Source organism: Schistocerca gregaria, chromosome 2 (genome assembly GCF_023897955.1).
Source record: "Schistocerca gregaria isolate iqSchGreg1 chromosome 2, iqSchGreg1.2, whole genome shotgun sequence".
NCBI lineage: Eukaryota > Metazoa > Arthropoda > Insecta > Orthoptera > Acrididae > Schistocerca > Schistocerca gregaria.
The window spans coordinates 519,310,162-519,336,018 of record NC_064921.1 but is presented as its reverse complement, the minus strand read 5'-3'; the positions used below and the strand labels follow the sequence as shown (position 1 = coordinate 519,336,018).

Genomic DNA, 25,857 nt, shown 5'->3' with positions numbered 1-25,857 from the left:
AAATAACAGTTCCAGGAAGGAGCGGGGGGGGGGGGGGGGGGGGGAGGGGGAACATTAATAAACTAATTTAGAATCAGGACTCTCAACACTTCTATGTATCAGATAACTAATTAGCTTATTCACATAAATAAAATAAACATAACATGCCAATGAGCCACTGCTAACTAGCAATTCTCTCTCTAGTCACTAACAATCGCTGTAAAACCTTTTCTCAATTTTTATCAAATAAAACATATTACAATAACCACTCTTTCATGGTAAAGTTAAACTTTTACTCAGTGGTGCTGATTCACACTGCAGGTTGCACAGCAATGAAACACACAGGCTGTAGAATCATTTACTTACCATCCTATTTTAAGAGTAAAAAGTGGTAGGTGGCAAGATGTGACACATCTGAGATTATGTTTCTAACTAAATAATTTGTAACAAATCAGACAATCCACAATTCTTCAACTTACATTTCTTTTACAAGCTCTGCACTGTTCAACACACATTTACTAGAGGGATTGCTTCACACTACCATCATTATGACTGTAGTGCTTTTGATAAAAGTAACAGAAAAAACCTTTTTCATGAATTAAATACTTTAATGGAACACATTGGAACACATTGGCACACATTGTATACCTCAAAATTAATAAATCAGAATTCTTGCAATCATAATAACAGAGCACACAAATTGAGGAAAGTTCATCTGTTGTGCCTTTTTAATAGATTGTCCAGGCAGGCACCAATAACAACACTCATCACTGAAATTTACAAACAGAGCAGTGCACATTATCACCCAAGGAGAAAATCCTTCAGCTTTAAGGATTGTAAAACACATTTATGCCAAAAACAATAACAAAGTATTATATTCACATTGTTAGTTCCATAATTGCATTCACAATATCGTTGTTATTGTTTTTAAGAGCTCTGATGGCCCTGCCACGGCTAACATTAGCTTGTGACATGACCAATTCTACGTCTTTCTCTTCGACACCAGTCTCATCAGTATCTTCTTCCTCAGATTCTTCCTGTATGGGAGAGACAACTGCAGTTCCTCCCACAGCTGCAGCTGCACCTGATACGTCTGCTGCCTTAAACTTTTCTGCAGCTGCCATTTGTGCTTGCTGACTCAAATCTTCGATCCTTGCCTCGCCGAACACAATGTATGTGTCGGATGCCGGATTCTTGAAAACATCGGGTTTACTTATTACAAAGAGAATATTCTTGGATTTTCTAATGGTAACTCTACTAACTCCCTGAACCGGCTTCAAGCCAAGCTTCGACATTATCTTGCGCGCCTTTTTCTCAGCACGACTTTGTTTTTCTTTGCTGATGGCGTCCACAGGTATACCAGACGCTGCACTCGGAAAAGCATTGCTAGCTGTACTCTCACCAGTTTCTTCAAGCTCAGGGATTGTATCGTCCGAGTCAGATTCGGTTCCCGAACCGGCTGCAGCTGCTTCCGTCCGCGCCTCCGTTGTTGAGGACGATGCCTTTTCAAGCTCTGTTAACTCTGGCATGCTGAATTTTCAAATGTGGTCCTACAGTAACGCGAAAGCCGCAACTGCAACAAGGAAAACGCAAAATTTTACTATAGCGGGAAAGATGCACGTGATTTGTATGACGGTCATGTTAAATATTATATAATTACGATCACGGGAAATTCAATACTTACTTTCACTGAGCGAATAAGTCGCAGAACTTGGCAATATACAAAATATTATTCCTGTGAAACCGGCCAGAGAAACTGAACTAACAGCACCACACGAAGCAACACCGTGCCCGAATCAATATGGCGTTGAGAACAAAAGAACGACGGGAGTTTGACGTTCCAGTGGCTGCCACCAGATGGCAGCCTATGATAGAGAACAAAATAAGGACGGAGTGCGGAAAAGTGCGCACGCACGTGGTGGCTTGCGCGTAATTCAAATACAGCACATGAGCAGTAACATACAGATAATGCTTCCAGTGACAGTAAATGAGCATAAGCATGGCCTACGATATACTGTAGTCTCCTGTAGTTAAAGAAATCACCTTTACTGAAGCTTACTTGCGGGTTTAATAATCGAAAAAAACAAAAATTGATATTGTACTTATTTCCTTATACCGGCACTCTTAAAGTTTTGGAACTGTGTGATAACTGTTGTTCACTTTGATTTATCTGATGAACGTTATCATTTCTTTCGAAAATTAGCACCAGTAGGGTTTACTTAGGGCCTGTATTGTTTACTAACGCCCGATCAGTACAGCGTCTTACAGTACAAACTGGATGAGACTTTTGGTCTCAATATACTGTGATATATCACATTAATTTATAGCCCATATATGCTATTAATTAGTGTGACAAGTAACACTACGTAAAAAATATGATATTTTTTTTCCTCTGTTGGTGATTTCTCTGTGGTTCTTTTTTTTTTTTTCCAAGTGCGTTACCGCCGCCGCAGTGAACGCGTTTATGAAGTTTCCTTCAAAATTTTTCTCGCTATAATTTAATTTCATCGGTACTTCCACATAAACATTATAACACCACAAAGCAGATTCTTGGAATGGCTATTAACGGGCTCAAAGGGTACACAATGTTTTTTTTTTCCTTAGAAAAGGGGGTACGTAGCATTTTCAAAACATAAAAATAAAGGAAAAGAAAAAGAGTATGATGATAGTACAGATGCAGAAAGAAGGACAATTTACACAAAGCTGTTTACCGATCGCCATCATCCATTAATTCATAAAAAGTTTCTGTTTTGTTCCTCGAGTCAGTTGAAAGATTATTATCTTTTGTCCATATTTTCCTCTGCTGCATCGACATTTCACAAGAAAGATCATTATTCGATGTCCCGGCGACATGGAAGTCGATAGGAACGAACAAAAATTTCGTGCTGGACAAAGACGGAGAGAACTCGGCGGTATCTTTTAGAAAGGAACCATACATATATTCACTGATGATCACCATTTTCAGCCAAGTAATCTTCTGCTTTAAGTGAATATTTGTATAGGGACCTGAGGACCAGGTGCCATTTGTTGGAGATCGATATCCAGTACAGATATCAGGTTATTACCAACTAGTAATGAATCACAGAGTTGCTAAATGAGGGAGATGGAGGAAAACTAACATTTAATAATCACCAAGAACTTGCTAGAGGGATAAAACGGATATGAAACAGTTCTATCAATATTTTTTTCAATAGAAATGTGGGACGAAATTCTAAATTTAAGAAACAAAAAGGAAGGAAATTCTAAATTTAAGAAACGAAAAGCAAGATGTTGGCCTAGCGAGAAGGGAAAATGCAAGATGTCACCATGGTAAACCGTAAAAGTTTGTTGGGATACTGATCTAACCTACTGTAAAAAAATAATTCTCATATTACTGTAAGGGAACTTTTTTTGTCTAGTGAAATGATTTCTTACTATCAATCTTGCTTCTCAGCAAAAATATTAGAATAAAGGCGCAGTATGACAAGGTCTGGTGATACAAGAACAAAAGGAACACCACTTGAAAGGGACAGATCAGCACATGTCAGTAATATATGGAGATTGTTTACCTATAGCTATAAAACTGCCCTTGTTCCGAGTGCAGATCTTTACTGCAGACTAACAACGCGTTTCTTTTAGAGGAAGGTGTAGTATGACACACAATACCCGTAAAAAACCTGACAAGTCTTTTGGCTTAAAGATGTGAAACAGTCGTTATGCCGTGGATGACATCATAAATAAGAAAGGATAGCAACCACTGAAGGAACTTGGCAAAACATTCTGGAAGAAATACAATGTTAGATAATTACTTTACTAGTGTACCTTTTGCCGAAGAACTGCGTATTACAAGAAAAGCTAACGACAGTTGAAGTAATAAAGAAAACTTTTTTTCCTCCATTTCCAGTCAGAAATCAATCCCTGCTATTTGTCGGCTTAATTAATGTTCACCTTGTATAAAAACTGTCCCGTTTTTGTTGCAGCTGCGGTCGAGCATTTTCATGAAGAAGGGTAATGCTTGATGACAACACTCCTCTTCGCTTGTTCTGAAGTGCCTTTCGTAGACGATTTTCTCGAATCGCCTGATCCACTCGCCGAACAAGATCGTCGGTTGACGTTCGCTTCCTTCCCTGACCCCCTGCATCATGAACGTCCTAATTCAAAGTTGCTGTACCATTGCCGCACTTAGCTGTGAAGCATGACAGTTAATATTATGTGCATTGCACGAAATCAGGTGGAATCCCTCAGCATGTATAAACTGAATGACAGCATGCATTTCGCACTTGGTGGGAGACTATTTATTGCTCTAGTCATCTTCACGTTCTCGCGGTATGTTCAGAACTTTTAAGTTCGACGTGAGGCGATGGGCGGGTATACTAGGGACACACATCTGCGAAACGGTTCGCCGGACTCTCACTGTGGTTTTAACTCCGCGACTAAGCGGACAATGGAAAAAAAAAGTTTTCTTTCTTTCAAATCAACTTTGCTCCACTCACTACACTTCATTCTGAAGACGTGCACAACCAGTTCCGGGCATCCAACTCCTTTCTTGATAAGTATTGCACCTACTGTAAGATCTCTTTCCAGAGTAGGGGCTTAAAGTCAAGCATAATCAAGAAATGAGTGATACTAAGTGAATAGGACGTTGGATTGGTTATACAGAACGAAGTGAAATTCGGTCACGGGATATGTGGTTACACAATAACGTCAAAACATGTATTTAGCGTAGTTATGAAAACGACGATACTCTTTTTTACAATAATATAATAAAACCAAAAAACCTCTTTCGCAACAGCAAATAGCAGATACGGTTACATCTCTTTTATAGCCGCCACTCATACTTGGCAGCTACATCACATGTTCTCACGGACGTGGTTTAAGAGCTCTCTGGCCAGTCCCTCCATAACGGCTCGATGCAGATGGAGAATATTTTTCGTAAATAGAATACTTGAGGTAACTTCACCTGGGAAAAAAGAAGCATACGATTACGGTACGTAATCTACGTACCTATGGATGTGAACAGTATTCTCCTGACCACCAACAAAGATGTGAGATTCTGTGCGCTCACTTAACGCATTCCTTCCCTGCACTATGCCCTCACCAACACCGTGCCTTTCCAAGATGTTTGTGTTAATTGTATCGACTACCATTTTCTCTACAGATGAAAGTGCTTTGAGAATGATTCTGCAAACTGAAGCCATAATTCTATGTGAACAGCACGCCCCTCTATTCATTCGTGGTTCAATCTTGATGTTGGTGACCAACGAAGAGACTTACCCCTGAACTTTTGTCAGCGGAAATCACACAGTTGAACGTCTGACGTACAAGCCAACTCTCCTGAGACAGAGGGATACCGAAACCCCAGAAACCTCTGTAAGCTTTTAAAACAGTTGTCTTGCTGTGGTATTGTTTTTTTATGATAAAGTTAAAATCAGGTTTTGGCACTGCTGTGGAGCAGCTACTCTTGGATGATCTTCTGCTTGTGTACGTGGAAAAATTTCCTCTCGGAACTGTCGACTAAACATAGAAATCGCAGTTTATGGTACATCAAGGTTGCTGAGCTGTGGTCATTATCTTACTTGATGTTAGGCGTCCAAGAATTCTATCTTGCAAAGTACAATTCAGCTGGCGTTTCTGTGACACTGCGTTATAATCTTCAACAAGAGACTACACTGCACTACAACTAAAGAATAAACACATTTTGGATTCAGTGCATTAATTTCGAGAACTATATTTCTTCTTGAAGCTGGCAGTCTTACTTTACCTTAGCTGCCGATGGCACAATAATGATGTTTGAGCGTAAATTTTGCGGCTTCAATTTTTCGTTTCCCTCAGTACATTTTGATTCCAATGTTCGTTATTGGTTTGCAGTAACGTAAGTTTCACCCAAAGGATTTCAACCTTCGCTCACAATTTCGGCTAATCTTGCGACTAGATGTTACTAACACTCAGTTCTACAGATTAATCGAAAAGTCGCGTACGTCCACCTCAAGAAACGAAAGAAACAGTGTAATGTTGTCTTGGTACACAATTCTGTTCGCTGCAGTTTCAAAGAAAGTATAGCCTACTATTCGACAATGCGATACGTCATACCAAACTCCAATTTTCTGACAGTGCAAGTCGTTTTCATAAAAGACATGTGAATTTTCTGATGACCAAATTCCTGTGCATCTCGATTGCTGACGTGTCCACTAAGATGAAACCACGCCTCGTCAAACTAGAAAACGCCGTTCGGTTCTGCGATTCCACGGATGTTAACAAACGATCAGAACCATGTCCAGTACGCTAGTCGCTTTTCTTTATTCTGCCTTCAGTTCCTGGATAGCACGAACATGATACGCACGAAATTTTAACTTCAGCATCATTTTCTGAGCAGTACCACACGACATCTGAGACTACACAGCTAATCTCTTCAAACCTTACGTAGGCGAACGGAGCATCACATTTCTCATTTCAAGCAGTTTAGTGTCCGTCAAAATCGTCAATCTGTCTGTTCTCTTCATGTCTGCATCTGATCCTATTCCCGGAAATGGACGATCATTCCTGTTATTACTGAATTGTTTGGCACTGCGGTAGCTGGTTTTTTTCCCACGAAATGGGTCTACAACACGTGCATACGAACAACTGGCAAAATACTGTTGAATGATGAAAAGTCACGTGAAAACGAAATGTTTACCGAGAAATGGACTGGCCACTACTACAGCCGTCATGTAACCTCTGCCCATAACACTGGCATTTACAGTTGTCGACAATATCTGTAGTGCTGTCTTGCAGTGGCTGATCGAACGATTGCAGTGCACCTCCTACAAGCTGCGTCTGAAAAATTCGGTAAATAGTTCAAATGGTGAAAAAGGCTCTGAGCACTATGGGACTTAACTTCTGAGGTCGTCAGTTCCCTAGAACTTGGAACTTCTTAAACCTAACTAACTTAAGGATATCACATATATCCATGCCCGAGGAAGGATTCGAACCTGCGTCCGTAGCGGTCGCGCGGTTCCAGACTGTAGCGCCTAGAACCGCTCGGCCACACCGGCCGGCCGGTGAATAGTCTCTGAATATTAATGAAATAATAGTTACAAATAAAAAGCCATTACTGGCCTAGCTAACCATCATCAGCTACAACGCAGTTCTGACATCAGTTATGTAAAATGTCAGCGAAAGCTTCTTCTGCAATCGCTCGAAGCCCCGTAGTCACGCTTTGTTAGATTTTCGCATCATCACAGGAGATGAGACTTGATGCTACAGTACGATCCGGTGACCAAGTGACAGCAGCATGGCGTTCATCGTCTTGCAATCCTTCCTCGGGTTGAAATCCTGCATCCACATCAATACTCTGCAAACTTACCGTGAACTGCATGGCCATTGTACCGATTATATTAGGATATTTTCCTGTTCCATTCACGTGTAGAGATTGGGAAGGATGACTGTTTGAATGCCTCTGTGCCTGCTGTAATTAACCTAATCTTTTCCTCACTATCCCTACGGGAGATATAAATAGGGGGTTGTAATGTATTCCCTGTGTCATCGTTTAAAACCGGTTCTTGAAATTTTGTAATTAGTCTTTCAGGGTATACTTTACGTCTATCTTCGAGATTCCTTCATTTCAGTTCTTTAAGCATCTCCGCGACGCTCTCCCATGGGCCAAACAAACCTGTGACCACTCGTGCAGCGCTTCTCTGTATACTTTCAATGTCACGTGATAGTCCTATTTCGTATGGGTCCCATACACTTGAGCAATATTCTATGATGGGTCGCATAAGTGCTTGTACGCAATCTCCTTTGTAGACTGACTGCATTTCCCTAGTATTCTGCTCAAGTTCGGCACCTGCTCCACCTACGATTGAGATTACCATTCCATCTCGGATCCTTACAAAATGTTTCACCCAGGTATTTGTATGAATTGACAGATTCCAGCTGTGCTTCAGTTATATTATACGATTCTATGTTGTTGTTTTTTTTTCTTTTTTTGAAGTGTAGGATTCTACAATTGTGATCATTTAAAACTAATAACCAGTCTTTGGACCACTTGGAAATCTTATCAAGCTCTGACTAAACACTTGTGCAGCTTCTTTCAGACATTGCTTTCATAATGGATCAAGTGCTTGCTGTCGGTAAAAGCGATCATCGTTGTTTTGATCTTGGACGTTGGCAGCTGACCTTTTTGGGAGACGGGGAAGACGATGAACATCTTGCCAGTAACTGCTGCATAGTCTCCGGATCGTAGCGGTCGCACCAGGACCCATCTGCTGTTAATGATGCTAATATCCAACAAAGCGTGACCTCGGTGCTTCGAGCGATTCCACAAGAAGTGTTTGCTGACAGTTTCTAGCGGCATTGGAACAAATGTGTTTTAGCTAATTGTGATTACTTTGAAGGCAAGTAAATGTACTTCGATTGTAACTGATGCTTTCTTTATCTTCTGAGACCATTCACCGAACATTTCAGACTCACCTTGTACTTAAAAACACATCTATTGTCATGTGTGCGAGAGGAGCGGCGTTTAGAATCTGAGTCCGGCCATATAAGATTTAGGTTTTTCGTACTTTTCCTAAATATCTTTAGGCGAATGACAGGTCGATCCATTTATAAGTCCAATGCAGCTTTCATGCCGAATTATTGTCTGTATTTGACATCGACGGAAGAGTAGACACCATCCTCCCTAGTTCCTGTCTCCTGTTGCTCTACAACTGAAAAAGCAGAACTGTTATAGAATTGTGGTTTACTGCAGAACTAGTTATCTGTTACCTGGTGCAAATTTTATTTTTTGTCACGTGCAGTCGAAATACACTATCTGATCAAAAAGTCTGGACACCCCTATGTAATGCGGAATTAACCACTAGATGTCACCAGAGGGAGACGAGCCAGTATAGAAGGATATATGTTTATATGGATATGTTGACTTGCAGCCGTCTAGAACGAAATTAGAATTATATATTAATACCTTCAGCTGCTGACAGGCGTTGATAAATAGGCTAACAACGGGGACAGGTGAAAATGTGTGCCCCGACCGAGACTCGAACCCGCGATCCTCTGCTTACATGGCAGACGCTCTATTCATCTGAGTCACCGACGACACAGATATCCATATAAGTATATAGTTCTGGCAATATCGGCCATGAACTTCCTCTTCTGTGCGGATGCACACATATTGCCCTAACTCTTACGGGACTTGGTATGAATGTCTTCGAAGACTAATGAGTGTGTTGGGTACGGACACTACGAATGTAGTGTGTGGACATATATGGCGAGAATGTGGATGTCGCGGGAGGCGTGAGCGAGATAGTCCCTGCAGTCGCACTCTCCTCTGTGCCCTCGGTGGCTCAGATGGATAGAGCGTCTGCCATGTCAGCAGGAGGTTCGCGTCCCTGTCGGGGCACACATTTTCACCTCTCCCTGTTGATATATGTCAACGACTGTCAGCAGCTGAAGGTATTAATATATAATTCTAAATTAGTGTAGAAGGGGTCGGGGAGTTTGTGTTGTCAATAGAGAAGCAGTGACGGTAAATTGGGTCGGTTAGGATAGTTCAGCAACTCCGAACATGAGGTAATAATTGGATATCACCCGAGTAACAAGTCTAGCAAGGATATTTTAAACCTTTTAAAACTGACTGGAGTGGAAACGCTAAGAGACAACCACAGCTAAATCAAGATCATACAGACCTCCGTACTAATCGACAGGGAGCGTCGAGCAGTGCGGAGGATGGCTGTATAAAAATCCCTGAAATCAGCGAAAGGGACTCACTCGTTAGCTCCAAACTGCTACCGGCAAACCAGACAATGCAGCCTCGTACGCAGGGAGTTAAAAAGAATGGGGTACAATGGTCGATCAGCTTCTCATAGGCCATACAAGTCTGTAGTCCAGGCCAGATGACGCTTGAGCTGGCGTAAAGAGTGCCGCCACATCACAGTGGATGACTGAGCACGAGTGATTTGGGGTGGCAGTACGATGGTAGGGTTCGGCTTTGCCGAATCCCTGTACAAAGTCGCCTGCTATGATGTGCATTGCCCACGGGGAAGTACGGAGGAGGCAGTCCTAAGGGGTATGTGTGTGTGTGTGTGTGTGTGTGTGTGTGTGTGTGTGTGTGTGTGTGTGTGTGTGTGTGTGGAGTGGGGGTGGGGGTTCGTTGTCTCCTTACTGTACTTAAGCAGATGTTAAAGACGGAAGTATATATACATTTTACAGCGTTGTCTACTGCGTACAGTACACAAACAGTTCGGAAACGATAATTACTTGTATCAGCATGACAATGCCGCCTGTCACCAAGCACTACCTCTGAGGCAGTGGTTTAAGGACAATAACATTCCTGCCTAGAGACACGATCTGAAGAAAGTCGAACACCTTTGTGATGAATAGGTTGCCATTCCTCCTCAGACATTCAGATATCTCACTAAAAGTCGCCAGCAGACTTTAAGCCGTCCTATCAATGTCCACTAATACGCTGAAGAACCAAACAAAAGTGGTACACCTGCCTAATATTGTGCAGAGCCCCCGCGAGCACGCAGAAATGCCGCAACACGACGTGGCATGGACGCCACTAATGTTTCAATTAGTGGGGGTTGGGTTGGGTTGTTTGGGGAAGGAGACCGGACAGCAAGGTCATCGGTCTCATCGGATTAGGGAAGGACGGGGAAGGAAGTCGGCCGTGCCCTTTCAAAGGAACCATCCCGGCATTTGCCTGGAGCGATTTAGGGAAATCACGGAAAACCTAAATCAGGATGGCCGGACGCGGGATTGAACAGTCGTCCTCCCGAATGCTAGTCCAGTGTCTAACCGCTGCGCTTCAATTAGTGCTGGAGGGAAATGACACCATGGATCTGCAGGGCTGTCCACAAATCCGTGAAAGTACGAGGGGTGGAGATCTCTTGCGAACTGCACGTTGCAAGGCATCGCAGATATGATCAAAAATGTTCATATCTTGGAAGTTTGGTGGCCAGCGGAAATATTTAAACTCAGAAGAGTGTTTCTGGGGCCACTCTGTAGCAATTATGGACGTCTGGGGTGTCGTCTTGTCCTGCTGCACCTGCCCAAGTCCGTCGGAATCCACTATGGACTGAATGGGTGCAGTTGATCAGACAAGATGCTTACGTACGTGTCACCTGTCAGAGTCGTATCTAGACGTTTCAGGGGTCCCATATCACTCAAATTGCACACGCCCCACACCATTGTAGAGCTTCCACCAGCTTGAACAGTCCCCTGCTGACATGCACAATCCATGGATTCGTGAGGTTGTCTCCAAACACGTACACGCCCTTCCGCTCGATACAGTTTGACAGTTTGAAACGAGACTCGTCCGACCAGGCAACAAGTTTCTAGTCATCAACAGTCCAATGTCGGTGTTGACAGGCCCAGGCGAGGCGTAAAGCTTTGTGTCGTGCAGTCTTCAAGGGCACACGAGTGGTCCTTCGGCTCCGAAAGCCCATATCGATTATGTTTCGTTGAATGGTTCGCACGCTGACACTTGTTGATGGCCCAACATTGAAATCTGCAGCAACGTGCAGAAGGGTTGCGCTTCTGTCACGTTGAACGATTCTCTTCAGTCGTCGTTGGTCCCGTTCTCACAGGATCTTTTTCCGGTCACAGCGATGTGGAGATTTGTTGTTTTACCTGATTCCTGACATCACGGTACACTGGTAAAATGATCGTACGGGAAAATCCCCACTTCATTTCTACCTCGAAGATGCTGTGTCCCATCGCTCGTGCGTCGACCATAACACCACGTTCAAACTCACTTAAATCTTGATAACCTTCCATTGTATCAGGAGTAACCAATCTAACAACTGCGCCAGACACTTGCTGTCTTATATAGACGTTGCCGACCGCAGCGCCTTATTCTGCCTGTTTACATATCTCTGTATTTGAATACGCATGCCTATACTTGTTTCTTTGGCGCTTCAATGTGGGTGTCTGGATACTTTTGATGGGATAGTGCAGTGTAGGATTCTTAATCGAACAGATGCCAATGGCTTAGAGTGATAATGCTGCTGGTGATATTAATGATGTTACACGAGTGAGTGAGAGTCATTTATTATCTCTTTAACTCACTGCGAAAATTTTTTGCGCAAGAACCCATGACTCACAAGACGTTCCATTGGATTATTTTCTGTTACTGCCGCGAGTTTTTTTAACCATATCACACTTATTCATGTACTCCTCAGGAAAATTTGTTTTTGACCGTGTTCGTATTTAAGAGTGATGCCAGTTCTGATTCAGCTGCGCCTGTCACAAAAACTTCCGCATGGCGCCAGTGGCTACACTGACGCAGCGCGGAGCACGCGATTGCAAAAAGTTATTACGTGTATTTTGTAAGGTCAACGCTTGCTGACGTAGTAGAGGCACGTTAACAGGCGCGGGATCTAAACAAATTAGCGTCGCTCTGAGGTCAGCCGTGGGTGTCAGCCCGCGAGTCTGCACGGCCGCTCCTCAGGGTCTGCGGACGGCGGGGTGCCGGCCCGCCTCAACGTCCCGTGTACCGGCCGTTGCGCGCTCATCCCGCACCGTCCGTCATAGTGATTGACAGTTAAATCTGCAGTTGTTTCATCACGTATTAAAAGTTTTGGGAGCTACTTCAATTAAATTCATTTCTGAAGATCGATACATAACATTCATTTGTGTGTGTAGCAAGTTGCATTTATGCCTTTCTTGGCCACACAAGAATTGTTTGACCAGTATCTGTTTTAAACCGCAGCTGCCCTCTTCCTTTTATTATCACGGTCGGATTTTTTTTTAAACTGTTGCCAGGCCAGAAGGTATTGTGCAAAGCACAAACTGCACTGAAATATTTTATGCAGTCGGCGTTCGATAGTTTCGTGAGGGTTAGGAACTGTCGTGTGTAATACAGTTTTATTATTGACTAAGATTTCAGACCAATCTCCTGCATCAACTGAGAACACACTATATGTAAACCGTATACAGTAACTACAGCTAGTACCCCATAGAAAGAGTATTCATACATACACTGTATAGGAATTATGCAGAGTGTGTCACAGAATTATATAAACCAGATGGCAGTTATAAGAGTCGAGGGACATGAAAGGGAAGCAGCGGTTGGGAAGAGAGTGAGACAGGGTTGTAGCCTCTCCCCGATGTTATTCAATCTGTATATTGAGCAAGCAGTGAAGGAAACAAAAGAAAAATTCGGAGTAGGTATTAAAATCCATGGAGAAGAAATAAAAACTTTGAGGTTCGCAGATGACATTGTAATTGTGTCAGAGACAGCAAAGGACTTGGAAGAGCAGTTGAACGGAATGAACAGTGTCTTGAAAGGAGGATATAAGATGAACATCAATAAAAGCAAAACGAGGATAATGGAATGTAGTCGAATTAAGTCGGGTGATGCTGACGGAATTAGATTAGGAAATGAGACACTCAAAGTAGATAAGGAGTTTTGGTAATTCGGGAGTAAAATAAGTGATGATGGTCGAAGTAGAGAGGATATAAAATGTAGACTGGCAATGGCAAGGAAAGCGTTTCTGAAGAAGAGAAATTTGTTAACATCGAGTATAGATTTAAGTGTCAGGAAGTCGTTTCTGAAAGTATTTGTATGGAGTGTTGCCATGTACGGAAGTGAAAAATGGACGATAAATAGTTTGGACAGGAAGTGAATAGAAGCTTTCGAAATGTGGTGCTACAGAAGAATGCTGAAGATTAGATGGGTAGATCACATAACTAATGAGCAGGTACTGAATAGGATTGGGGAGAAGAGGCGTTTGTGGCACAAGTTGACTAGAAGAAGGGATCGGTTGGTAGGACATTTTCTGAGATACCAAGGGATCACCAATTTAGTATTGGAGGGCAGCGTGGAGGGTAAAAATCGTAGAGGGAGACCAAGAGATGAATACACTAATCAGATTCAGAAGGATGTAGGTTGTAGTTGGTACTGCGAGATGAAGAAGCTTGCACAGGATAGAGTAGCATGGAGAGCTGCATCAAACCAGTCCCAGGACTGAAGACAACAACAACAACAACAACAACAACAACAACAACAAACTTTAGAGAGGTTTGGTGCTCAATGCAAAATAAAAGCAATGACGTCCGATCCCGCTCTTAGATACAACATACTATGTGGCTGGTTGCATCTGTGTGCAGTACGCTCTTTGTAATTGTACTGTATTTATACTTTTAATGTAATTGGACTATTTTGACAAAATGTTGACTGTGGTATAAAAAGTTGTAAGTAACATGGCTCTACTGCAATTTAAATTGCGACTAATAGAACTACAGGGAGCATAAAAAAGAATCATCCAATTAAAAAAATCGTAACTATTATGTTATTTGAGATATGTGTATGAACAATGTACGGTTGGAAAGAGCTAGATTTCGAGTTTTATATGGTTCCCTCTAGGTAGCAGCAGTGTGCTGTGTTTTGTGCACTTTCACGGGAAAAAGTGTACGGTTCATTTTTCTTCTCCGAGAACACTGTTACAAGAAGCACATATCTCAATAAGCTTGAGAACTTTCTTTGCCCACGGTTGGAGACTGATTCGAACGACTTCACTTGCGAACAGGATGGGCCGCCGCCACACTGGTATCTGGAAGTGCGCAAATTTTGAAATCAAATGATTACTGAACGATGGATCTGTCGCGCTGGACCAAATGATTCTGCCTTACATTACTGGCCTCTACGCTCACCGGACCTAACTGTATGTGATTATTTCTGGTGGGGGTTTATAAAAGATTCTTTTTATGCACCTCGATACCAACAATGAATGAACTGAGATACCGCATAACAGCAGCTGTGGAAGGTGTAACTCAAGACATGCTCGCTGCAGTGTGTGAACAATTTGAATACCGCATTGACAGATTCCGTACGTCTCGAGGGAGGCATGTTGAACACCTATGACAAGGTACGAAAATAAAACGTTTTGAGTTCCTGGTTCATCAAAATACAAAATTCATTATACATGTTTATTAGTTTCAGAAATATAGACGTCCCATATCGGATGATTCTCTTTGACGTACCCTATATATAGACAACTGATTGTACCCTCATTCTCTTATTTATAGTGAAATTTTCCAATTGCGTGTACACTACCTGACAAAAGTAACTAGACACCTGTTAGTGGACAGTAATGTGTTCGTACTGCTGGGAACACTTAACGAGCTGTCTGAATGCCTGGAGGAATAGCAGCCGTTTCTTTCACAAGATTCTAAACCAGAAAAGTGAACTGGCTGGACGCCGGGGGAATGGAGCGGACTCGACGCTCCAACTCGTCCCAGTGGTGACCCATAGGTTCAGGTCGGGCCTTTGGCCAAGTCAGTCACTTTCAGGGATGTCATCGTCCCTATTGGCTCACAGATACTACATCGTCTCCCTGCTGCTCCTCTACCGTACGCAGTACACAGACGTGTAAATGTGTTCATATGCATCCACTTTTAGCGTTTTCTTAAGCCCAGTTATGGGACGACAACACAACCATGAAAGACGTCTCCACCCGTAACAGCGCCTCCCCCGTACTCCGCTGTTGTCACTGCACATGGTGATTCATCACCCCACATCCAGTCGTCCAGTGGCGTCGCTGTTCACGCCACCTCAAGCGTCGCTTAGCACTGACTCCAGAAATGTGTGACACATGAAGAGCTGCTCGACCGTTATACACCATTATTTTTAACTCCATAGACAGAGTCATTGTCCCAGGTGCACGCTGGTACGGCTTTGGAACTAACGAGTGATTCCTTCCGCTCATTACGTCCGATTTTTTACAGCCTTCCTCCGCAATGCTCGACATGAGGTCTTGGTTTAGTCGTGGTCTGGTCCTTCGCGTTTCCACTTCACAGTCACATCACCAACAGTCGACGTGGGCAGCTTTAGAACGGCTGAAATATCCCCTACGGATCTGTCACTCGGGTGACATCCAATGACTGTTTTAAGTTTTAAGTTCGAGGTCACGGAGCTCCCCCCCCCCCCCCCCCCCCCCACCGGTTGTAATTAGACAGTAAGAGAATTTCCAAGTTCAACTGCCTGGTATACCTTTGAGACTGTAACTTAATATATTTTGGTCATGGCAACAAAAGACTCGTTCTCAGGATTGTCCCAGGCACTTTAATTTTTTATTTAAATTGCAAGATACGGGGCATAATACGTTAAACTATAGTAGAACATTTCAAAATGAGTAGCTATTTCAGTTGTGGAATACATAAATGAAAAAGCTGTGTAACTATATTCTGTGTAACTATATTCTTCATATATTTGTGGGACAGTCTGTGAATAATGTCAGTATAATATGCATGAATAATCTTTTATGAGACACTATCTTTAATAATTGTATACACTTTATTCATACTTTGTTCTCCTTTGATACAGATAACCCGTGAGTGGTCTGAAGTTGACGATAGTTAAATATAAAATAACTAGTACAGCTGTGTACACTGAAGAGCCAAAGAAACTGACACATCTGCCTAATATCGTATAGGGCCTCCACGAGCACGAAGAAGAGCAGCAGTACGATGTGGAATGGACTCGGCTACTGTCTGAAGTAGTGCTGGAGGGAACTGACATCATGACTCCTGTAGGGCTGTCACTAAGAATATGAAGGGGTTGAGATCTCTTCTGAACAGTACGTTGCAAGGCATGTCATATACTCTCAATAATATTCAACTCTGGGGGGTTTGGTGGCCAGAGGACGTGTTTAAACTCAGAAGAGTATTATGGAGCCACTCTGTAGCAATTATGGACGTCTGGGGTGTCCCATTGTCCTGCTGGAATTGCCCAAGTCCGTCGGAATTCACAATGGATATGAATGGATGTAGGTGATCAGACAGGATGCTTACGCACTTGCCACCTGTCAGAGTCGTATCTAGACGCATCAGGAGTCCCAATCACTACAACTGCACACGCCCCACACAATTGCAGAGCCTCCACCAGCTTGAACAGTCTCCTGCTGACATGATGGGTCCATGGACTCGTGAAGTTTTCTCCATACTCACACATGTCCATCCACTCGATACAATTTGAAACGAGACTCGTCCAACGAAGCAACATGTTTCCAGTCATCAAGAGTCCAATGTCGGTGTTGAAGATCCAAGCGAGGCGTAAAGCTTTGTGTCATGCAGTCATCAGGGGTACACGAGTGGGCATTCGACTCCGAAAGCCTGTATGCTTCGCACGATGACACTTGTTGATGGCCCAGCATTAAAATCTGCAGCAATTTGCGGAAGGATTGCACTTCTGTCCGTTGAACGATTCTCTGCAGACATCGTTGGTCACGTTTTTGCAGGATTCTTTTCCGGCCGCAGCGATGTCGGATATTTGAAGTTATACCGGATCCCTGATATTCACGGTACATGGTCGTACAGCAAAATCCCCACTTCTTCGCTACCTCGGAGATGCTGTGTCCTATCGCTTTTGCCCTGACTATAACATCACGTTCGAAGTCAGTCAAATCTTGATATTGTCGTTGCCGACCGTATCGCTGCATTCTGCCTGTTTACATATTCCTGTATTTGAATACGCATACCAATATCAGTTTCTGTGGAGCTTCAGAGTATTACATGATGCAGTTACTAAAAGGACTTGAAGTTTACAAAAACAGCATTTACTATAAGTTGCTGTTTTACAGCAATAACCTGTCTCATCTCGCTATACATTTACTGCTTTTACGATATCCATCTTTCGGAGCTGAAACTATTTTCTCAGGGACTGTAATCACATTGCGAGCTCTACTATACCTTCAGTTTTTCACCAGGGGAAAAATCGAACGAAGAGAGCTGTTAATTTTACGAGGATGACTATTAGGTGCACAGTAACGTAGGAGTGATCGAAAATCCCGGTTTATGGTGCCCATCCTGTTGTTCAACCACTGATCATTTACTTTCACTTCACGTCACCTAACACTGCTCTCACTTTTCACATCCTATCTCTTATGCTGCCCCCTGGCACGCATCCTGCAACTCCTCTACATTATTTCATTTGTATTAAAAAATTAAAAGTATAACACAATCTTTACCTCATAAAAGTAAAAATTAAGTACCTTTGCGTGTAATTTGAAACAGCAAATTCTGAGCTGTAATTCTAGTGTTTTCTTTTTTCGGCGTGGGCAGGGCTGGCTGATTATTCGTGAAATTCAGCGAGCTGTAGAGCTCAGCTCTTTCCAGTCAAATCCCAGCGTCCCAAATGAGGGTGGGGGCTCTTAATTCGATGTGTTTGGGAGGGCATTTCCATTGCAGAATTCCTTAGAACCAAGTGAAAATCTTCGAAAATCTTTAGTCGGCGGGACGGAGCGTGGAGGGAGGACTAACTTTAGTTTAGATCTGAGAGAATTGTCACCCAGTCACAAGTATGTAGCCTAGTGTGTGTGCTTGTATCTGTTTGCGCGTGTCTCAAGAATTAAGTGGGAGTTTTCCGATGGGCTGCAGAATCCACTTGTGGCGTGTTGTAATACTTTGTATGGTAATACGTCGTACTTTTGCAGTACGCGAAAACCCGTCAACTTTCGGAATCGGTAGTTGCGAGAGCAGAAGTTTTTGACTGATGTAGATGACATGGTTTCGTGTCGGTCCGCAGGTTTCGCTCACTTAAGCGATACATACTTGAGCCTATCGTACTTGATGACATGTGCCGGATGTTGCTGAATAAATTGAAGACGTAATCGCCAATACAGGATTCATGTCAGCGTACACGGAGACAGACAAACGGCTCGAAGAAATAATATTCATCGTGCAAGACAGATATAGTACTCCTTGACTTGCGAAAAGTGTCTGGTTCAATACCACACAGACGCTTATAAACGAGAATACGATAATGGGAGGTATCAAACGACATTCGTAACTGGACAGAGGGTTTCTTAGTAGGGAGAGCGCAGCATGTTTTCTTCGGTGGTAAATCATCGACATACGCAGAAGTAATTGTGTCCTCGCCGCTGGGAAGTATGTTGGGTGCCTTGCTAATCGTGTCTCATATTAATGACCTTGCAGACAATATTAACAGTAAGCTCACACTTTTCGCTAATGATGCACTTACATTAATAAAGAAATGTCTGAAGAAAACTGCACAACTATTTAGTCAGACCTTGATGAGGTTCGAAGTGACGAAAAGTTTCGCAATTTGTTTTAAATGTTTGTAAATGTAAAATTGTACACTCCACCAAACGAAAAAACTCACAAGGAGCCCCTTGAGTGCGAGATCGCGAGTTCAGTCCTGAGTAAAGTTCATTTGAAAGTATTGTGTTATTAATTATGACAGGAAAAAAATATTAGCTGTTAATAACTCACCGTGTGCATCAGGAGGGATACAGAAAATGAATGTCTGGAATGTGCAGAGATCAACCTTCTATGGACTGTATGTATTATACTTCACAAAATGGACATCGTCGACTTTCAAGAAATGTTCAAAACAAAGCATTAACTCGCACCATGAACACTGAATGAAAAGTGCCGTGCCAAAAAGATACCAAAGATTTGAACCATCAAGATCGAAGACGAACTCCTTGTGAGTTACAAGTCATACAGGACGGTCAGCTAGGTATCCACTCTTGTGTTATTGGGTGACGAGAACTGGTGGAATGTGATGGCATGGAACCGAATACGAAATTGTCATGGAGCTTATCGTGAAAATGTCCTAGGTGTAGCTGCAGACAGTATGACAATATGTTTTATGGTCACGGAAAAAAAAGGTCCAGATGCTGAACTTGTCTAGTGGTTCCAGGTGGTATGAATTGCAATGTCGTACACTTTTCAGGAGGGCTAGTTTGCTCTAAAGGAGTATGATTTTTATATGTAAACCAGGAACCAAGCAAAAGCAAGTTATTTTAACCAGCTATAGTCCAAAAGCAGTGCTCATACCATAATTGTAGTTCTCTTATGCCCATTTTCCCACTTTTGCTTGCTGTGACGTAAATATCCCCTAAAGATCACTCACACGAGAAAGAATCTAGGGGGTGGAGCACCTCCAATTTCTCGCAGCACAATAAATAACTTTCCAGCTACCTTACCAGCCAGATTAAAACGATAAGGCATTGATGTTACCTGATCTTCGTACAGCTCTCCTGGTACATCTAATTTCCACGGTTCCTTTCATATTCATTTCTTCTTCAAATTTCGATCGGTTATAGCTGAAAACAAATTCCATATTGAACATAGGGGTAAGTTTGTTTATCTCATCTACAAATTTTCGGCCCGATTCCGCGTTTTGATGTATACAGTCAAGTTGACGCTTTGATTGAAATTTAGGTGTCTTACGTCTTCCAATTCTGTAGCACTGTATGAAGTTATGCAACCATCCATTTCTTCCCTTGAAACCGTTATAATCTAGGTCATTCGCAGTTTGATGTGCATAACATAGTACGTCACTATCGAGAACATCCTGTAAAATGTATCGAGCATCCTTGAGACGCGCAAATACCAGTTTTTGTAACAAGTACGCTTTGTCATTCCTTGAATATCCGTAATTTTTCTTATGCACTACACGGTCACATTACTGCGGGCTTGTTCTAAACCTTTTTTCTTTCTCTTTTTTCACTATTCTGTTGCTGGTCTTCCATGTACGTAATCATGTTTAGCAGCCGTTCCTCGGAAAACGGTTGTCTTTTAATACGTTTCACTGGAGACGGGATTTGTGGCTCCCTGTCCGACAAGGGTGATAAACTCCATGGCTCGGCACCTGTTTCAGAATCACTTTCACTTGTTAAGCAGGTATCGTCATCATTGAAATCCTCAATGTACACTGTACACTCGGGCGTATCCGGCACCACGCAGTCCACTGATTCATCTTATAGGAACGCTAATATTTCAAATGCCACTTGTTTCTCACTCTGGGAAATTCCTTGTGTTCCTTCAGCAATTGTTGTCCGAAGCCTCGCGCCGTGTGCATCATTGGATACCTCCAGTCCCACCCCTTTTGCCATGAGTAGCTAGTATTGTGGTTGCATGGTACACAATATGAGGGGCGTAGAATGCCGTAAACATCTATGGCTTTCCGCGACCTCGCACTCAAGAGGTTGCTTGTTAATATTCTATGACTACAGTATCAACAATTCACAAATGGTTCAAATGACTCTGAGCACTATGGGACTTAACAGCTATGGTCATCAGTCCCCTAGACCTTAGAACTACTTAAACCTAACTAACCTAAGGACATCACACAACACCCAGTCATCACGAGGCAGAGAAAATCCCTGACCCCGCCAGGAATCGAACCCGGGCGCGGGAAGCGAGAACGCTACCGCACGACAACGAGATGCGGATAATAATTCACAAATTGAGCTATTTAACTCATACAAATACTTGAGCGCAACTTGTAACATACGAAATGAAACGATCACATAAGCTCAATCGCAGATAAAGCAGATACCAGACTTTTATTCGTTGGTAGAATACAAGGGAAATGCAGTCAGTCTGCAAAGGAGATAACAAAACATTTGTGATATCCATCTTGCAACATTTTTCAGATTTTTGGGACCGATACGAAACAGGGCTAACGGAGAATATTGAAAGTGTACAAAGTAGGGCAGCACTAACAGTTGCAAATTTGTTTGACTCATGGGAGCGACACGAAACTGTTGAAAACTATTATCTGGCAGACGCTTGAAGAGAGACGCAACCATCCCACAAAAGCCTACGAAAAAAATTTCAAGAATCATCATTATTTGAGAAATCTACTAACGTACAGGACCCGGCAAAAAAGACCTACCGTATTTGGAGGGGCACCTGTGTGGCTTGCGGTGTGGTTATCTCTGTGGAGGAGGTGGTATGTGGTTTAATTCCCATGGGACCAAACTACTGAGGTCATCGGTTCCTAGGCTTACTCACTACTTAATCTATCTTAAACTATCTTACTCTAAGGACAACACACACACCCATGCCCGAGGGAGGACTCGAACCTCCGACGGGGACAGCCGCGCAAACCGTGGCAAGGCGCCTGAGACCACGCGGCTGTGGAGGAGGTATCGATCGATAGCGGTGTACGTGCCATTTTCAGAAGTCGCAATGGCTTGGCTTGGTGAGCACCGTGCGTTGGTTGCAGAGGAGTATATCCGTAATGGTGGTTCTGTGATTACTACTTAGCGAGCATTTCGCATTCAGTTCAAATTGGTTAACAAGATTCTGTTCCTTATACAAAAAATTTTCGATTTCGGGTATCACAGTTTAAAGCATCAGGTTCTGCATCGCAAAATAATCTGCTGGCTGACCTCGGACTGTAACAACGCCGGAGATGTGACTCGTGTGAGATCTTCCGTCCAGCCGTCTCAGAAGCGTTCAGCACTTAAGCATGCAACTGCTCTGGGACTGGCTCATAAGACCAACACAGGTATCTTCACATGCATCCCTAGAAAATGATGGTTAATCAACAATGAAGTGTGAGTGATTCTGAAACTTGCACAGCTGTGTGTAAGGAAATTATTCAGAACATTTCCCCATGCGCTATTTTGATTTCTCCACTTGCCTGATACGGTAAATAAACAAAATTTGCCGCTACTGAGTAGCAGAAAACATCTACGAACTTCGCCAACGATACTTCGCAGCCACTGTATGACAGTCTGGTGCACTGTTGCTGAGTCGGGTGTGTGGTATCCGAGTTTTCTCGAAGGAAAATTCAAATTCCTACTACGACAGTTTAGAGACCTACAGCTATGCTAAACCATTTTGTTGGAGAGCATGAAGAAGAAGAAGTTTGGTTCCAGCAATACGGAAACACTGCTCACACTTTTTGGCGTTCTCCAGAAAATCTGAAGGAGCTGTTTCCAGAACATCTTATTTCTCTTCGCGAGGAGACATCACCTGGCTCCGAAAGTCACCCGATTTATCACCGTGTGATTTTTCGTTTTTCGTAGGGGACACTTAATGCCTCACGTGTACAAACCTGCAAGCTCGAGGTGGGCAAACAAACAGGGAGCGACTGCCATTCTACCGAAAATGACACGAAGAACTATGGATAGCTTGCGGTAAAGGCTTAGTCAAGGCTTAGCCGGACACTGTACAACAAACTCCTACGAATGTCTTGTGTAGGGGTGCGATGACAGGATTAGACTAATTACAGCGCACACATGGGCATTTAAACAACTGTTCTTCGTGTGCTCCATACGAGAATGGGACGGCATATGAGATGTCTTCTGTCACGTCCGTAACAGTAATTTTTGGATTATAGATAATGTTGCAAGTACCGAGATGTTTCGGTGACCGACGAAAGCTTAAGGGCACACGTCTTCCAACCCTAATTGCTACTTTCCACATTTCAGTTTGTTTCTGTTTAGTGTGACTCAACGAAGTACTGATCACAGACACAACGTGGCGATTTAGTAGGCTGGACAATTCACCAGTGTAAATGGAAAACGTTCTAAGTGCCATTTTATCACAAAACGCATTTTCGGTGCTACTGTGATCTGAGTACTCTTTAGCATGATCCTAGACTTGATCTAGGAGGAAAACTATGGAGAAAGTCTACCAAACATGCGTGCAAGTTGCGTATGGTCTTCGTGCTAAGCTGTGCTCCTCTCTGGAGGTCCAAATTTTAAAAGATATGAGAAGTGGTTTATGGTGATTACAGTTCTAATACTTAGAACGTAATGCTCTATTTGTACCATTTCAAAAGTAAAACGGAGTGTCTCCGTGTAAATGGCACTTGGAACAAGCGCTTTCTTCCTATTATTTTGTCTATAAATGACAATTTTGAGATCGTGGCTATGTACAAAACACAAGCAGATTCTTGCAATAAATGAAACAGTAACAAGCCACTGTTACTAATGATGCTTATTTACAAAAACAGCGCCATTAACGGTTTCGAACCGACAGGTTCATCTTCAGGCGTCTGTTCACTTTTGTACACTCTAAGACAAAGAAGAAAAAACGGTGCATCACTAAGGAATTGTCCGAATGGGACACTTAACGTCATCGTCCGTTAATTGTGAGTTAACTATTTTACTTGCAAATTAATATGGAAGGAAATTTCGGGGTGACAATTATCTATTTTTATATTAAAACGTAAAGTAGTGGCGGCACCATTAAAAGAAACTGGGGCTTCTTTCATTAAATGCCTGAGATAATTCTGAACTTCTACGGAAGTTAATGGAATTGTTTCTAGAATTATCAACGGCTCACAGTTTTGGCTTGGAGAGCAAATGTGTGGAATTCGTTACTGACCGTGAATTTAAATATGTTTCCTTGCGAAAATTAGTATTAAATTGACAATAGGACTTCGTAATATTAAAACGATTGCAAGTTCTATCGTAATTCACAACAAATGACTAGGGCGCATGAAGGGCCCATGCAAACTATAATAACCAAAAGAAATGCTTCCGTATCTAAGAAAACACACAAAACTGTGAACCTGTAAAGCAAGGACAGGTCTGTAAATGAAACATAGTTAAATTGTAACAGTATATTTCAAAGAAATAAAAGTCAACTGATACTATTCCTCACAGAAAATATTTGATGCCTCATATTTAAAACAAAAGATCCTTTACATGAACCGCGCGCTATTCAAATACACATACTTGATATTCTGGATTCTAATAACAGTTGCTGTTGCAAATAATTAATCAAATATGCAAGAAAGATCTCCTAGGAGCATTTCATAAAATCTGCAGAATTAATAGCGTAGCATGAGTCAAACAAAACCAATAGAGACAAGTACGATGGCAAGAGACTAAAGAGCCAAAAGGAAAGAACCAAAGAGCAGAGCAAAAAATAGAGCGGTGCCCTTGTTTCACTTCTGTTTAGGCTAATTACACATCATGATCTTTGTATGATTATCGATATATTATTCAGAGGTGTCTGGAATAGTTACAGTTTCAAAAAAGTTGGATGATTTATTAAAAGGAAAGAGCTTCCAAACTGACCAGGTCAGTAACGCTTTCGTCCACCTCTGACCTTTATTCAAACAGTTATGCGGCTTAGTATTGATTGATAAGAGTTATTGGATGTCGTCTTGAGAGACGCCGCACCAAATTCTGTCCAATTGGCTCGTTATATCGTTAAAATCTCGATCTGGTTTGAGGGCTCTGCCCATAATGGCGCCGGCCGCTGTGACCGAGCGATTCTAGGCGCTTCAGTCCGGAACCGCGCTGCTGCTACGGTCGCAGATTCGAATCCTGCCTCGGGCATGGATGTGTGTGATGTCCTAAGGTTAGTTAGGTTTAAGTAGGGCTAAGTCTAGGGGACTGATGACCTCAGATGTTGTCCCATAGTGCTCAGAGCTATTTGAACCATAATGCCCCAAACATTCGCAGTTTGGGAGAAATCCAGCGACTTTGCTGGCCAAGGCAGGGTCTTGCAGGCACGATGACAAGTAGTAGAAACTCTCGCCGTATGCGGGCTGTCATTGTCTTGCTGAGATTTAAGCCCAGGATAGCTTGTCATGTGAAGGGCAACAAAACGGGGCGTAGAATATCGTCGACGTGCTGCTGTATTGTAACGGTGCCACGGATAACAACCAAAGGAGTCGTGCAATGAAAAAAAATGGCATCCCCGATCATTATTTCCAGTTGTCGGGCTCCATGGCCGGCGACAGTGAGGTTGGTGTCCCACCACTGTCCATGCCGTCTCCAGACAAGTCTACGTTAGTCGTTGGGGCTCAGTTCGCAGAGGAACTCATCGCTGAAGACAATTTTACTCCAGTCAATGAGATTCCAGGCGGAAGACGTGTCTGGAGACGCCTTGGACAGCGGTGGGCTTTAATACGGCCAGTCAACCGTGACTGATGGTGTGTGGTGCCATTTCTTTTCATAGCAGCAACACTTTGGTCTTCATCCGCAGCACCCTTACAACACAGCGGTACGTCGACGATATTCGACGTCCCGCTTTGTTGCCATTCATGGTAAGCTATCCTGGGCTTACATTTCAGCAAGATAATCCCAATCCATACGTGGTGAGAGTGTCTACTGCTTATCTTAGTGCTTGCCAAACCCTACGTTGGCCAGCAAGATCGCCGGGTCTCTCTCCAACTGAGAGCGTTCGGAGCATTATGGGTAG

At 42.8% G+C, this 25,857-nt stretch overlaps 2 protein-coding genes across 5 annotated transcripts in view; one reads left to right on the top strand and one right to left on the bottom strand.

Moving 5' to 3' along the window:
- LOC126329703 (phospholipid-transporting ATPase IF-like) overlaps positions 1 to 25,857 on the top strand; it is a 613,381-nt gene that overhangs the window by 295,509 nt on the left and 292,015 nt on the right. The window lies entirely within an intron of this gene.
- Positions 601 to 1,808, bottom strand: LOC126329789 (nascent polypeptide-associated complex subunit alpha-like). 2 transcript variants are annotated; one of them, XM_049996210.1, is made up of 2 exons: positions 1,664 to 1,808; positions 601 to 1,552 (listed from the first exon to the last, which is right to left on the bottom strand). In XM_049996210.1, exon 2 carries the CDS (start codon positions 1,506 to 1,508, stop codon positions 858 to 860), a length of 651 nt encoding a protein of 216 aa, XP_049852167.1. In that variant the 5' UTR covers positions 1,509 to 1,552; positions 1,664 to 1,808; the 3' UTR covers positions 601 to 857. The 2 variants fall into 2 exon arrangements, with proteins under 2 accessions (XP_049852167.1, XP_049852169.1); XM_049996212.1 differs by having other exon boundaries at positions 601 to 1,579; positions 1,664 to 1,804.